Here is a 14,537-nt window from a genome sequence, read left to right as displayed (position 1 = left end):
AAGCAAAGTGTAGCAGAAAAAGGAAGAGAAATAAAGGCCCTTAAGGAGAAGATAAAGGAGCTGGAGAAAGAGCTCACCCTTGACAAGGTTGTAACTGAAATCAAGAAATTTTTATGGGCCAATATTGGCCAATCAATCACAGATCAATGGCAGTATATAGAGACAATTCATGAGCAAATGGAACTCATAGCCAAGGCACACAGGGAAGTCCAAAGGGCAAGGGCATCTCTAGGCAATATGCCTGAGATAGCCAATAGAATGATCAACGTGCTCAATAACCGCACAGGTCCTCAGCTGGCAGCAATTGGGATCCCCAATAGAACTGAAACCATCCTGCTGATAAAGAGGGTCCTTACATTGAGAAGCCTTGTACAAACACTGGATAGAAGAAGTCAGGACATGCAAACAGAAGTAAACAGATTCATGGATAAGTTTGCAGCATTATAGAGCAGAGGCCTTCCTGGCTTGCTGAGCAGCGCAGGGAGGCTACTATCACATGAAAATTATGCCAAAAGGGTGAATACATTTGCCACTAACGAGATCACTGCAGGAGCAAGTGCTTCAGAAGAAACAGGACCAGCATCTGGGCAAAGTCTCTATGACAGAGTAGAGAACTTATTTTTTATTATGAATGAGATCAAACATTTGTTTGAAGTGCCTCCAAACTTCTACAAATATACAGAGGCAGATGAAACCTTAGATGCAATTTTGAGGCATCAACTGCCTACACAGGAATGGTGGACCAAAATGATACAGTTGTTACTGTAAACAAAAGGCTTTCATCAAGTTTTTTCATCAAAAAACATAAGTCATCATGTTCAGAAAGTGTGATGCATACACTATGACTGGAGAAGAGTGGACTGAGCCAACTCAGCAGAAAGATTCGGCCACTAAAGCAACACTGACAGCTACAGATAACAGGGCCGAGAAAGCTACAGCATGACAAAGCATAAAGACACATCATTCAGCATTAATACAGGACGCTCAACCGACTCAGTGGCCTCCAAAGGTCAAAAAGACTTCTGACAGCATTAAAGAGTATTCATTTTGTATTTAGAGCAGTAATAACTTCTTTATCTGCTATTTTGTAAAGTTGGTGAGCGCATTTATTTATCAAGTGACTCAGCGGTTCAGATATTTTTGTATAACCGATTGTATATATTCCCCCTCGCATAAGCTTGCAGGGGTTGTTGATTTTCTCTTCAGGAGATACTATGCTGTAAATTTTCAGAGTTTTAATACAACAAAGCTGATGGAATTTCCAAAGTTCTGTGTTGTCTGATGCGTTTTGGTGTGCTTGCTGAATGCTACAGGATTCCTGCGTATTTCATGGAACAATAAGTTTCTTTAACCTGTTCATTATGTTTGTTATTTCCTTCATAATCCATTCATGTTTCTGTGTTTCACAATTTAATGGCAAAGAAAAAGAATAGTTTCAGGATTTATTCATAGAATACCCTGAACTCAATCTAAGCTATTATGTATGTTTTCCTCAGTTATAGTTATAAGAGTGTAATTCTTAATTGCTGCACTTCCAAACTATACCTTTCACATAGATTATCGTTCAGGAATTTAAAGCTGCTCCTGGTCAATACAGCTCTTTCTCACATCACTAATTTAGTGGAAAATTCTTAATTGCCTTCCACTGGTTAAGCATATTTTATCATCACAATTTCAAGTCTGTTTCATGAAATATCTAAATGGCCCTGTTGCTTCAATAATCACACTCAACAAATTCAAACAACCTGCAACTACAGACTCCACTGCCCAATGGTCTAAAACTGCCTGAAGATATCACCTTAGGTACTGAAAGACATCATTCAACCAAAATTTTCAAACCAAACCCTCACCTTACCTCATATCTAGCCTAAGATCTTTAAGAACAAAGTTAAAAAGTCAAAGAGAGAGCCCTCTCTGATTACAGGTTGGCTAGAACCTATGATCCAAAGCTTGGTTAGTGGTTACCCCGGCCGTATTCCCTTGGGAGTCAAAGGGAACAACCTGGGTGTTAACAGCCCCAACCAGAATAGGCTTTCTTTCTGGCAAAACTTTCTGAATGGCAATCATATTATACAGAATACAGTGCTGGGGGGCGATTTCAACTTCTCCTTAGGGGTTGGAGAATCCTAGGGACACCATGCACAGAGTGATCCTATTGCGGATCAAATAAATATGTTAATTGATGCACATAGACTAGTGGATATACCTATGAACAAGAAGCTCCCAACGTGGCACAATCAGCGTACTGGTGAGGCAGCTCTGGGGCGGCGTTTAGACAGATTTATGATGCATGAGGAGCCGATTCAATTGTTTCCCCTGTATAGACAATGGGTCAGCACTAGGGGGCTATCAGATCATCATCCGATTCTTCTTCAGGTCAGCGATAAAAAATTAAAGCCACGCTCCCCTTTTAAATTCTTTGCTGGGTACCTCAAAGAGCCGAATTACATCGAGATGGTCTCGGATTTCTGGGCATCACAACCTCCCCTGAGAGAGCAGAGGAAAGCGATGGATTTCTGTGATAGACTAAAGAAGCTCAAGGAATTGACTGAGATCTGGGCGAGGAGAAAGAGGATCAGTAATGAACAGTTGCTAAAGGACACTGAAGAATAGATAGCTCTATTGACAGATGAGAAGGGTACTGGCTACCTCACTGATGACTCGAAATCATTACTGAATCAGCTGCTTGGGCAAAAAACAAGGATACTACAAGAAAAGGAGGAGATGTGGAGGCTTAAAAGCAGAGCCATTTGGCTCAAAGCTGGAGACAGTAATACTAAATACTTCCATAATCTCGCAAATGGCAGAAAGGCATCAAACACTATTTGGAAACTGCCATGTGAACCAGATGGTTGGGCTACCACGCATCAGCAACTTGCCAAATTAGGGGTTCTACACTTTAAGCACCAATTCACTACACCGAATGTCATCAGCCTACCAGACATCATCAATCTTGCAGGTCACTTTCCTCGCTTTGTGGGACAAGAGGACATTGAAGATATCATTCAACCGGTCACAAAACAGGAGCTGGAAAGTACTCTCAAATGGTTTAAAAAAGACAAAAGTCCGGGGCCGGACGGTTGGCCAGTGGAGTTCTATCTTGCATTCTATGATATTCTGGGCGAGGACTTATTGGAAGTCATAGAGGAGAGCCGGATCACTGGGCACATACACCCACCTATGAACCAGACATTCATTGCCTTGATACCCAAAACTGATGACCCCTCATCCTTCAATGACTTTCGTCCTATATCATTATGTAATTGCCTCTACAAAATTATTGCCAAAATCATTGCCAACCGCATTAAACCCATTCTGTCCTCACACATATCTGCAGAACAGTTTGCCTTCCTCCAAAATCGCCACATCCAAGAGGCTATTGGTACTGCCCAGGAAGCCTTACATTCCATAAAGCTAAAGAACCTTAAAGGCATATCTCTAAAGATCGACCTTGCAAAGGCTTTTGACAAGGTAAACTGGCTCTACTTGAAAATGATTCTCACTCATTTACATGCTCATTAACTGGATAATGGGTTGTATATCTACTGTCTCCTTTGCTATCCTTATTAATGGTTCGGCCTCTGCTCGCTTCAACATCAACAGAGGTATCAGGCAAGGCTGCCCTCTTTCCCCACTACTCTTCCTTATTGTCATGGAAGGGCTCAGTCGGCTTATAGCTACAGCAAAAAGGAATGGTGACTTCAACGGACTCAAGATTACTGAACAGTACTATCTACTCATCTACTGTTTGTTGATGACATCTTAATCTTCTTGAATGGAAGTGTCCGGGATTCCATTGCTCTAAATGACATTCTTCAACTCTTCTGTAAAGCCACAGGCATGGAGACTAACAGGGAGAAATCAACCAGGTCCACGATGGGGTGCACATATCAGGAAGCACAGCTGGCAACCCAGCATTTCCCCTTCTTGGAAAATAATTTACTGGAGGGCATCAAATATCTTGGCTTCAGACTAAGGCCGGATGGGTACAAAATTGAGCACTGGTCTTGGCTTATCAACAAAATTGAAAAAAGGATAAATTGTTGGCATCATCGTCTTCTGTCTAAAGCAGGTAGACTACTGCTGATCAAATCTGTTCTTGAGGCTACCCCAGTTTACTGGATGTCCCTCACATGGATCCCAAAGAACATTCTTCAAAAAATTCAACAAATTTGCAACAGATTCCTGTGGAATGGCAATAAAAAGGGGAAGATCTTTTCCTGGACAAGATGGTCATTGGTCACTACACCAAAGAGATGGGGAGGGTGGGGTCTGAAATCTCTATCGGAATTTGCACAAGCGTTGACAGCCAAGCAGGGCTAGTCACTTCTTAAACTGAACAGTTTATGGGCGGAAGTTATACACCAAAAGTACATGTGGCCCTCTAACATCATTGACTGGATCCGTAGACCCCATTGGAACCGACAAGGCATATCTGCGATCTGGAAGGCCACTCTAAATGCTATGCCCCTCATTAGAGACAATCTTCTATGGCGAATTGGTAATGGTACACAAGTCCGCATTGGCTTGGATCCTTGGCCTGGCTCGGGGAATGCGCACCTACTGCCGGAAGATTTGGTTCGTTATCTCAACAACAGGGGCATAAAATATCTTGCACAGATTGGAGATCAGCAACATTCTTCCATCTTTTCACAGGCATGGATAACTGACCGTCAGTGGCAACTGACAGATGAATGGAACTCTAATTGGAAAGGCTACATACAGGCACTAACCGAATCGCACATCAAGATACATGAGGAAGAGGATGAGTTAATCTGGGCGCCTGCCAAATCTGGTAATTATGCTCCGAAGATTGGCTACTACAAGTTGATCGAGGCAAAGAAACCTGACATGCATAAAAACTGGTGGTCAGCTATCTGGCATCTACAAGCTCAACCAAGAGCTCGACTTCTCATGTGGAATATTCTTGCAGACAAATTACCAACTGGCTCCATCCTCAGGAAAAGAGCTTTTGCTGGACCAACATGGTGCGTCCTATGCAGAAAAGAGGAAGAAACAACTTTACACCTTTTTCTTACCTGTGAGGTCACAAAGGATTTATGGAACCAGGTCACACAGGCCCTTAATATAAATACAGCTTGGCAGGGGGCAGATATACCTACGGCCTGGGAATAGTGGTGGTCTGCTGTGGCTTCAGAAAAGTCTAGGAACTTACCGCTTCTGGTGTCCTGGTACATCTGGAACAGACGTAATGCCATAATCTTTGAGGACTGCATGGTCAATTGGCACCTACTCCCACCGTCCATATGCGCGGCATACACGGAGATCCCATTTGAAAATAAACATAACACTCCCAAGAACATTATGCCTGAAATTATTAACAAGGATCTGCCGTGGGCATACTTTGATGGGGCTGCACCGAGGCAAGGCTGTGGGGGGGGGATTCTTTTTCATCTATCTGATACACACTATTTTCACCTGAGAATGGGACTTGGTCCGGGCACCAACAACCATGCTGAACTAATTACTCTAAGACATCTCCTCTATTTTGCTTTATCCAAAAACTGTCGGCAACTTCAAATTTTTGGGGACTCAAAGATTGTGATTGATTGGGCAAATAACAAATCTATTTGTCATGCATATTCTTTGAAACATATCTTGGAAGAAATTGTTTTTCTTAAAACACATTTTGACCAGATCACTGTTTCTCATATCTACAAGGAAAGAAATTCAATTGTTGACCAGCTCTCGAAAGAAGCGGCGGATCGACCTCTAGGAGATTGGCTGATCGAGGAATACAATCCAGATGGGATGCACAGATTCTATCATCGACCATATATTGACGGCCTTCTACAGGGGGGCAATGCTTCCATCTAAATATTTGCTATGATATGATACTCATTGTATATAACAGCCACAGTACAGTTTGTCCTTTTTTCTATGCTATGATACTCATTGTATATAACAGCCACTGTACAGATCTTGTTTATGTATTGCGGATACACTCTACAGCTCTGTTTATTTTGGTTTTTTTTGAGACATTGCACTTTCTCTGAGGGATACAGATCCATCGTATCTCTGTGGGTATCTATTTGATGTAATTTTGTTTTTTTCTGAACAGTGGTGAAAACCACACTACAGCATATGCCAATGGCATCAACAGCATGTAATTTCTTATTAATAGAAATTATGAATTATCTTTCTTCGGAAAAAGAGATCATTTACCTAGGAAAAGTGAGAACTCCCATGTAAATCCTTGTTCACTCAAAAATCCACGAAAAACACTTTATCCTAAGTATTGAAGGTATGAAAAGCGCGCAAACGTGGCATTCCACCTTTTTACTTAGAAAAAACCCACTCTACCCTTTATATTTCATATTAATTTCTAATATTATTATGTAAACTGAAATCCCATTATCCCGTATAATAATTAAATCCCTATATAAAATACCCCAACCTTTAGTTTTAATAAAAACCAATAAAAATTCTCCATACCCTGATATAACCTTACTTAGTTTACCTAATCCCGGTAAACTTAAGTTAATCCCGGTATTAACCTCACCCGACTTCCTAATCCCTCATTAAGCCCGGCCCGAACATTTTAAACCTCCTATTTATCCCTAAACTAATCCTGAACCGCCATAATTAAACCCCTAGGCCCCCCATCAACTCCTGTCATTTCCCCCCCGCGCATCTCTTCCACCTGACTACCGTTGATCATCACCCCCCCCTTCCAACGGCGTACAACCATATCGGCCACGCACGATGGTTGAACGATAACCACCCAATAAAGTGGTTTTCCCCAACCCCCCGGATGCTACGTGTCGAATGTTGTATCATATCGGGTAACCCCTCCCGAATACCGCCCGCACCACAAAAGCAGTGTGATGGCCCTCCAAAACTGCTTCCCCCAATTAACCAAAAAATCGTCAACTATTCATCTAAAAATGAACCCGCCAAAACCAATCATTTTCTCTATAAAAGGCCGTGAATCCCTCTTTCACTCTTTTTTTGTGCATTCTCTGTGTAAACTCTGTGAACCATTGCAATCCCTGCGAACACCAAATTTACCACCAGACTTTCAAGTCCGCTCTAGAAGACGCTGCAGACAACCCAACTGACTTTTTAGTCCGTACCAGGACTACGCCAACCACTGCAGCTGCCGTGAACCACCATTTTTAGAGCCAATTCGCCCAATTCCAAGTATTTCACCATGAATTACCCCTTACCCCTGCAAATTTCAAAACCTTTAGCCTGTGCAGTGTTTTGATTTAAAAATTGAGTAAGAATACTGCCAATTTTAAGAAACTGCTTGCCTAAACCCTCTAAAAAGTCTCAAAACCTCTAATAAAACCCCCCAGAGCATAATTCAAATCCACAAGAACTAAATTATGGCTACCCCTATTGCCATGGACGTTAGACCCATTACCACTCCACACTTAGACCTGGACCACCTTCCCTTGGTTGACAGCGATTTCCAAATCAAAGACACAACTTCAATAAAGCTTCTGCTAAAAATTCATTGCTTTAGCAAAGACAGACACATGAACCATATAAATGACATTGGCCTCTGGGAGTCCAATTTACCCAGATACCAATTCCCCCAAGTTCATGTCTTTCCAGAAGTTGTTCATATGTACTATGCATGCCACGTCCCCAGCCATAGAGCCATAATGTCTCATGACCAGAAGGTTCTATTCACTATCACAGTTGAGTCCATTAATGAAATGATGTAGTTCCAACCAGGGCCAAACCTAGCCCCACTCTCAATTGGAGACCTGTTGGACCAGTATCCCAAGCTAAGCCCATCAAGATTGGCCCAGTTGTTCCAAACCTTCATTAGAGAGGAAAAACACATCCTTAAGGATCCCCCTCCATATGTATCAAATATTTTCTCTAAATGGGGCCAGTACATTGTAACCATGATATCATGTGTTTTGGGTTACTCTACCAGTGAATACATTAATGAACTTATTCTTGCCTTCATGTCCATTTATACCCCAAGGCAGCCTCCTGCAACCACATATGACTTTGCCAATTTCAGAGCTGATAAAATCCATGAGAAGTTCACAAGAATGGGCAATGAGAGAGTATTCAAATAATCCTTTGTAATGTACCATCTATTTTTGTATTATCAGTCAAATGAGTTTCCTTTCACTCTCTAGAAGCTTGACATCAGGGGCTAGCCCAGATCTGTCATTTTTTGGACCCCACTTTTCCATGAGTTTGGATCACCATATACATACTCAAACTTTATAGATTCTTTTGTGTATCTAATCATGACTATGCTCACTGGAAATCCTCCATCTAAGATAAGTCTAGAGATAAAAAGAGTCCTCCAACTTTCCAAGCAAAACAAGGTGGGAGATTGGTACCTTTACGAAAACCACATAGAAATAAGAATATATGGTTGCCTGCTTGCACCATATAAGTTGCCAAGATACCTCCCTATGAGGTTGTTTGCCTTAGAATATTACAGACAAATCATCAATGCAGATGAAGTCAACTTTGTCAATGCCAAGAAGAAGGCCTATTTCAAAATCAAAGACCAATTAGGTCCCTTCATATGCAATTCCAGAGAGGCAGGGAAAGAGGCAGACCTGATCCTGCAAAGAATGAAATTCCAAAGGAGTTTTGTATGGAGATATGACCCTTTAGAATTCATTACCAAGAAAAGGAAAAAGGTCAAGCTAGGACCTTTCATCCACCACCCCATACCAGAAATAGAGGGCCAAACCAAACATGAAGAGTTGATGGGCCTGGTCCTAAAACTCAATGATCAACTCTGGGAGATGGAGAAAAAATTGGATAGCTTGATCCAATTAAAACGAATTGACATTGCCACAACTTCTACAAATGTCATCGCTACAGTATCTACAGCAGTTCCTTCTATACTAGCAGCTTCACTTGCACCAACAGCTCCACCTGCCACAGCATTGCCAGTTACAACAGTCTACAACAACAGGTGCATCAAGAGAAAAAGCAACAGAATTAGTTAGAGCCATGGAAGAGATGTCAATTCAGGCTACATAAATGAATATACTGAAGGAAAGGATGGAAAGTTTAGAGACTGACTACAAACTTGCCCAAATTATGCAAAAGGAAGAGGCACAAAAGACCAGCAAAATGAGTGAAAGATTCAAAGCTATGGAGAAATACTTGACATTAAAGAAATGCCTTGGGAAAGCCAAGGAACTATTATGGGCCAATATCATTGACTTCATCAAGGATATTTGGCCATCTATTCAAGTTATTTTTTAGCAGACATAATTGATAAAAATAGCTACAGTAGCTATTCAGAAAGTCAAGGAGGAATTGGGTGACATGCCTGAGGATGCCAATAGACTCATCCACTTCCTTAATAGTAAAAACAGATATGAGCTTCAGGATCTAAATATAGAAGACAGGACTGAAACCATTTTGGAAATAAGGGAGGTCCTTTCCAAAAGAAACATAATGTTGAACTTAGAAGAAATGTGCCACAACTTGCAGGTGGTCATTGATAGATTCATGGCCAAATTCTAAATTTTGAGGGAGAAAGGATTGCCCAATCCATTGGTCATTAATGACAAACTTATGACACAGCTGGACTATGATAATAGACTCAGGTAGTTGGCTAAAGAACAAGCTAGCACTTCATCTATAAAAGCACTGCCAACAGGAAAAGTTTTGTATAACACCTTCGAGAACTTGTTTTTTCTCCAGCATGAGATTAAACACTTGTTCATCACTAAGCCCAATTTTTCCAAGTATACCGAAGCTGATGAGATATATAGGCAGATGATGAATGTCAAATTACCTGATGCAGAATGGTGGGAAACGATGACTGATTTACTGTGAGAAATTTACAGTAAAAAGTTACTGCACAGTAAAAATAGAACAGCTAGGTAAACAGATGAAAACAGGACAACATGGTTAAAGAGTATCAGGGTCAAAGAGTATCAGGTGAAAGATAAAAGTTGAAGAAGATTCCAGCGTAAAAGACCACAACTGCAAGCCAGCATAAAGGGCTACAAATCCAACCATAAAAGCCAGCAGTACCACATAAAAAGGGACAACATGAAACAATTCAATAGTTGTCTCTATCTTCTTGCAAGAAGATATTTGTATTTCCTAGATTAAATCTCAAGTTAGTTTGAGATATTTTGTAATAATGTTTGTATAAATACTTCACAATTCGAAGTATGTAGGGTGGATTCTTAGACATTTCTATAGACCTTCTTGATCGAAAGACTATAAGCTATTGTATCATTGTTTGGACCAGCAAGCTGGATTAATGAATAAAGACAAGATATTTCACTGGATTCATGTGTAGAGCGAAGTGCAGACAAGTATTTTCTCTTATGTTGTTATCTTTCTTTAAAAGTTTTTCCACAATATTTAATGTATCTAAAATCTGAATGCTATAATATGGAACGATATGTTAGAATTTGCTTCATTGCACTCTGTTTTAACTATTATGCATTTTAATGTTTTATGCTAATTATCTAAGTTAAGGAATTATTAATTGCTCCTTAGTTTAGGTAGTCTCCCTCTAATCTATAGCAAAGGACTCTTAATTTCCCTTTGCTCATTCTTAACCTCTGTTCCTCATTTTAATCCCGGTCTGAGAATTCTGAAGTCTCACCCTGGTTAAGATCATTTCACCCATCCGGCCCAAAGACCTGCACTTTACTCTGCTAGCGTGCCCTTTGAACACTCCCTTTAGTGAGTTAATTCTAGTTTTGTTGCCCTTCTTTGACTCCATAGCCCAATGGTCCAGAAACATCATTCTATCCATCTGTTTTAAGGATTCCATCATCCAACCTTCAATACAAATCAAAACCCCCTGAACTTTCAGAACTAGCCTAAAATCCCAGCAAACAAAGCTAAATCGTATAGAGAAAGCCCTCTCTGAGCCATAGGTTGGCTAGAGCCTATGCTTAAAAGATTGGTTTGTGGTTACCTCGGTCTTTTCCTTCTTCTGATAACTTATAGGGAAAAATTCTGAGTGATAACATAGTGGCAACTCCACTAGGGATTTCGAATCCTCAGTCTTAATAAAGCTTTAAGAAAATCCTAAATTTTTATTTTAAGCCTCTTAAAGTCATTTGTTAGAAGTTCTCTTGAAAAATCTCACAAAAACAATTAAAAAGTTTGAAATTCTGGCTTCCATGAAGATTCATTTTACTAGGGCTAACCCAGACCCAAATCCTACCCCAGTAGTTGATAATCCCAACCTAATTTCAAGAAAATCCAAAAAAGAAGAAAGTTCAGTTAGCCAAACACCTTTAGTTAAAGCTAATTCATGCCTTGATGAATGGTTATTTCTAGAAGAACTTCCATTTGATGAGTCATTTGATCTTTCGTTATTTAGAACAAAATCTGAAAGTGCACTCAGTGAAACTGTTCTAGATCCAAATTCATTGCAGACCTTGAAGTTCAACAGGCCAACAAATCCATTGATGAGTACATTCTAAAATCTCCCCAATCATCCATTAATACTTCCACAGCCCCTGAGCTTTCTGAACAATCTTCCATCACTTTAAGTTCACCATTGTTCCCATCAACTTCATCAATAATACTTTCTGAAGTCCATTCTTCACCACCATTTGTACCTACTCTTCCTCACCAACCTATCATCTCCCATTCATCACCTACTAGTCCTGGTTCTTCATCCACTCTTCATCCACATCTTAACCCCTCCCAGCCTACAGCCATGGCAAATAGATATAATCCTCTTGTTTTACCTGCCCGACTTGGTTATGCCAGCAGACTATCAAAGTAAAATTGTTCAATTTGATGGCACAGGACATTACACTGCACAACAACATGTCAACAAGAAAACATATTACTTTGAGTTGCATGAAATTGATATAGATAATGTTCAGGTGAGACTCTTTGCCCAGACTTTAGCTGGTGATGTTAAGAAATGGTTTAGAGCATTGCCTGTTAATGGTATTGATAGATTAGAAGCATTCCATCAGCAATTTTTTAACAGATGGGAAAAGAAAAAGAACCCCCTACAAATCCTTTCAAAATATGAAAATATTAGAAGGGGACCTAATGAAACTGTTCAAGATTACTACACTAGGTTCTACAGTATATATAACGCCATCCCAGTTAATCTTAGACCCCCACCTGTCTTAGCATTAATAAAGTTCCCTGATGGTTTTGACACATATATGGCATACCAACTTAGGGAAAGAAACCCCCGACATTAGAAGCAATGCAAAGTGTAGTCGTTAGCGTTGAAGCTAATTTGTTAGCTAAAAGGGCTAAAGTTAGAAATGAAAAAAGAGGAATTGCTAAAGATGAAGCTTCACCCTCTGACATCAAAATAGATAGTTTAGCCAAAAGTATGGAAAAACTAATGGATAGAATAGATAACATAGAAAGGAAACCCCAATGGGATAACCAACAAGCACCTCCAGTTAGAAACCCAAATTTTAGAAAAAACCAAAATCAAAACATTGGGAAAAATGGACCAGATCAGAACATTAGGCCTCCTTTTCAAGAAAATTATGCAGAAACATCCCATCTTGAAGACCCAAAACAAGACACACAAATAAACTTAATGGGAATAAATGATGAGGACACTGTTTTTCTAACCCAAGATGAGCAGGAACTGCATATGTTGCAGCAATTACAAATCCAGTCTGGAGAGTCATTTGATTATAAACAGGGATATGATTCTGCCATTTTTGAAGTACATAAACAGTATAATCTAAGAAGCAGAAAGAATGTTGATGTCCCTGACCAAACCAAGAAAACAATGCAAAATCAACCTAAGAAAATAAAAGAAGCCCTTGTTTCAAAGATCCTCCAAATTCTCCCTAGGCAGAACCCAAATCCTTTTGGTCCCACCATTGTAGATATAACCTCTGATCAACCTTTTGTTGATCAACCATCCACCTCAATTCCACCTAAGGAACCAGTGGACAAAACTCAAAACACCAGATCTGAAAATCCACATAAGGAGATCCCCAATAAAGGAAAGGAAGACAAGTCTACTTAAATTCCTACTTCAAAAATCCAAAACCTTCAAACAGAAAAAGTTTCTTCACCATTCAATCTAGGAGCAGAGATAGCAAAACTAAAGATTTCAGTTCCTTTAACAGAACTAATCAAGAATGAAACTTACAAATCACAGATAAACCAGACCTTAAACATTGTTGAAAATAAAGATTCTGTTAACTTGTTTGATGACCAGCCAGAACTCATATTTGGCCCAGATGTGAATGGCAAACCAGTAGAAGGATGAGTTCCACCTTTTTACATCAGCCTTAATATCCATGATAAAAATCTACACAATGCAATGTTGGATTCTGGGGCCTTTCACAACTTAATGCCCAAATCAATGATGGAGAAATTAAAACTAGACATTACAAGGCCTTATAAAGACTTATTCTCATTTGACTCCAGTCAAGTAAAGTGTCTAGGATTGATTAAAGATTTGTGTGTTACTCTAGTCCAATATCCTGCCAAAAGCATCCTTATGGATATTGTAGTTGCTGACATCCCACCAAAGTATGGCATGTTGTTATCCAGATCATGGGGAGCCAAACTTCAGGGATCCTTACAACTAGATATGTCATATGCAACAATCTCTATTTTTGGACAACCTAAGAAACTATACCGAGAAACCTTAATGAAATACATGGTAAGTAGCCAGGATCAACCTCAAAACTTTCCCATCTACTCCATACACTTAGACATTGATTCTTTTATCCTGTATAATGTTGATCAAACACCAGAAGAAATTTCAGATAGTATTAATACAGAACCAAAAGAAATTGCAGTTTCTACACAAAATGAAACTAACCAAACTTCAGAATTTTTCAATGAACAAGATGGGCAAACTATTGTAAGTGATGAAAAGTTTGTTGCACCAGATAGTGAAAATTATAAGTATGAGATATTATGGCATCTTGAATTTGATGGGTCAGTCAATAAGTTTGGAGCAGAAGTAGGAGTGTGGATATACAGTTTGGAAAATAATCACTCAGAAGGCCATGCATATAGATTGAATTTTAAATGTACCAATAATATGGTCGAATATGAGGCATTAATTTTGTGTCTTAAGCTAGTTAGGAATCTAGGAGCTAAAAGAGTTTCTGTCATGGAAGACTCTGAACTAGTTATAAAACAGATTGATGTTGTATGTATGACAAAAGACCCTAGATTAAGTTGTTATAGAGGAACTATTGTAGAAATACTTAATACTTTCCTAGAAACAAAGCTTGCAGTAATCCCTAGAAAACACAATATGCAAGCCCATAGTTTAGCAATGTTTGCCAACACTTGCAAATTACCCTTTCAACCTAACCATCAATACATTGCTAAAGTTAGGCATAGACCAGAAATTCCAGATAATTTGAAGAATTGGCAAGTATTTTCTAATGATAAATAGATAAATAACTTTTTGATTTCAGAAGAAGAGTTTATAAATAACAATATAGATACTGATACATCCATAGATCCTGACTCTAAGGATGAGTTAGCAATAAATGAGATAGAAGGTGATGAACTAGATAGATTTAACCCAACTAAATTTACTAAATCAGATATAGATAACTTAGAGCAAATTGAGATTG

The 14,537-nt window shown here is 39.4% G+C and overlaps 1 protein-coding gene across 1 annotated transcript; it reads left to right on the top strand.

Annotated features, from left to right (window-relative positions):
* Positions 1–4,374: 4,374 nt before the first annotated feature.
* Positions 4,375–5,136, top strand: LOC149163231 (uncharacterized). The gene has a single exon (XM_089435381.1). The coding sequence runs from the start codon at positions 4,375–4,377 to the stop codon at positions 5,134–5,136; it is 762 nt and encodes a 253-aa protein (XP_089291507.1).
* The last annotated feature ends 9,401 nt before the right edge of the window (positions 5,137–14,537 follow it).

The sequence above is a fragment of the Pinus tabuliformis genome, chromosome 5_2 (assembly GCF_031772625.1).
Source record: "Pinus tabuliformis cultivar Carrire ecotype Pingquan chromosome 5_2, CPIR1, whole genome shotgun sequence".
Classification (NCBI taxonomy): Eukaryota; Viridiplantae; Streptophyta; class Pinopsida; order Pinales; family Pinaceae; genus Pinus; species Pinus tabuliformis.
The sequence above is the reverse complement of the archived record's forward strand: the minus strand, read 5'-3'. Positions and strand labels throughout refer to the sequence as shown.

Excerpts from the sequence above, each read along its gene's own strand:
- LOC149163231 (XM_089435381.1), top strand. The coding sequence starts at position 4,375 with ATGTGGCCCTCTAACATCATTGACTGGATCCGTAGACCCCATTGGAAC.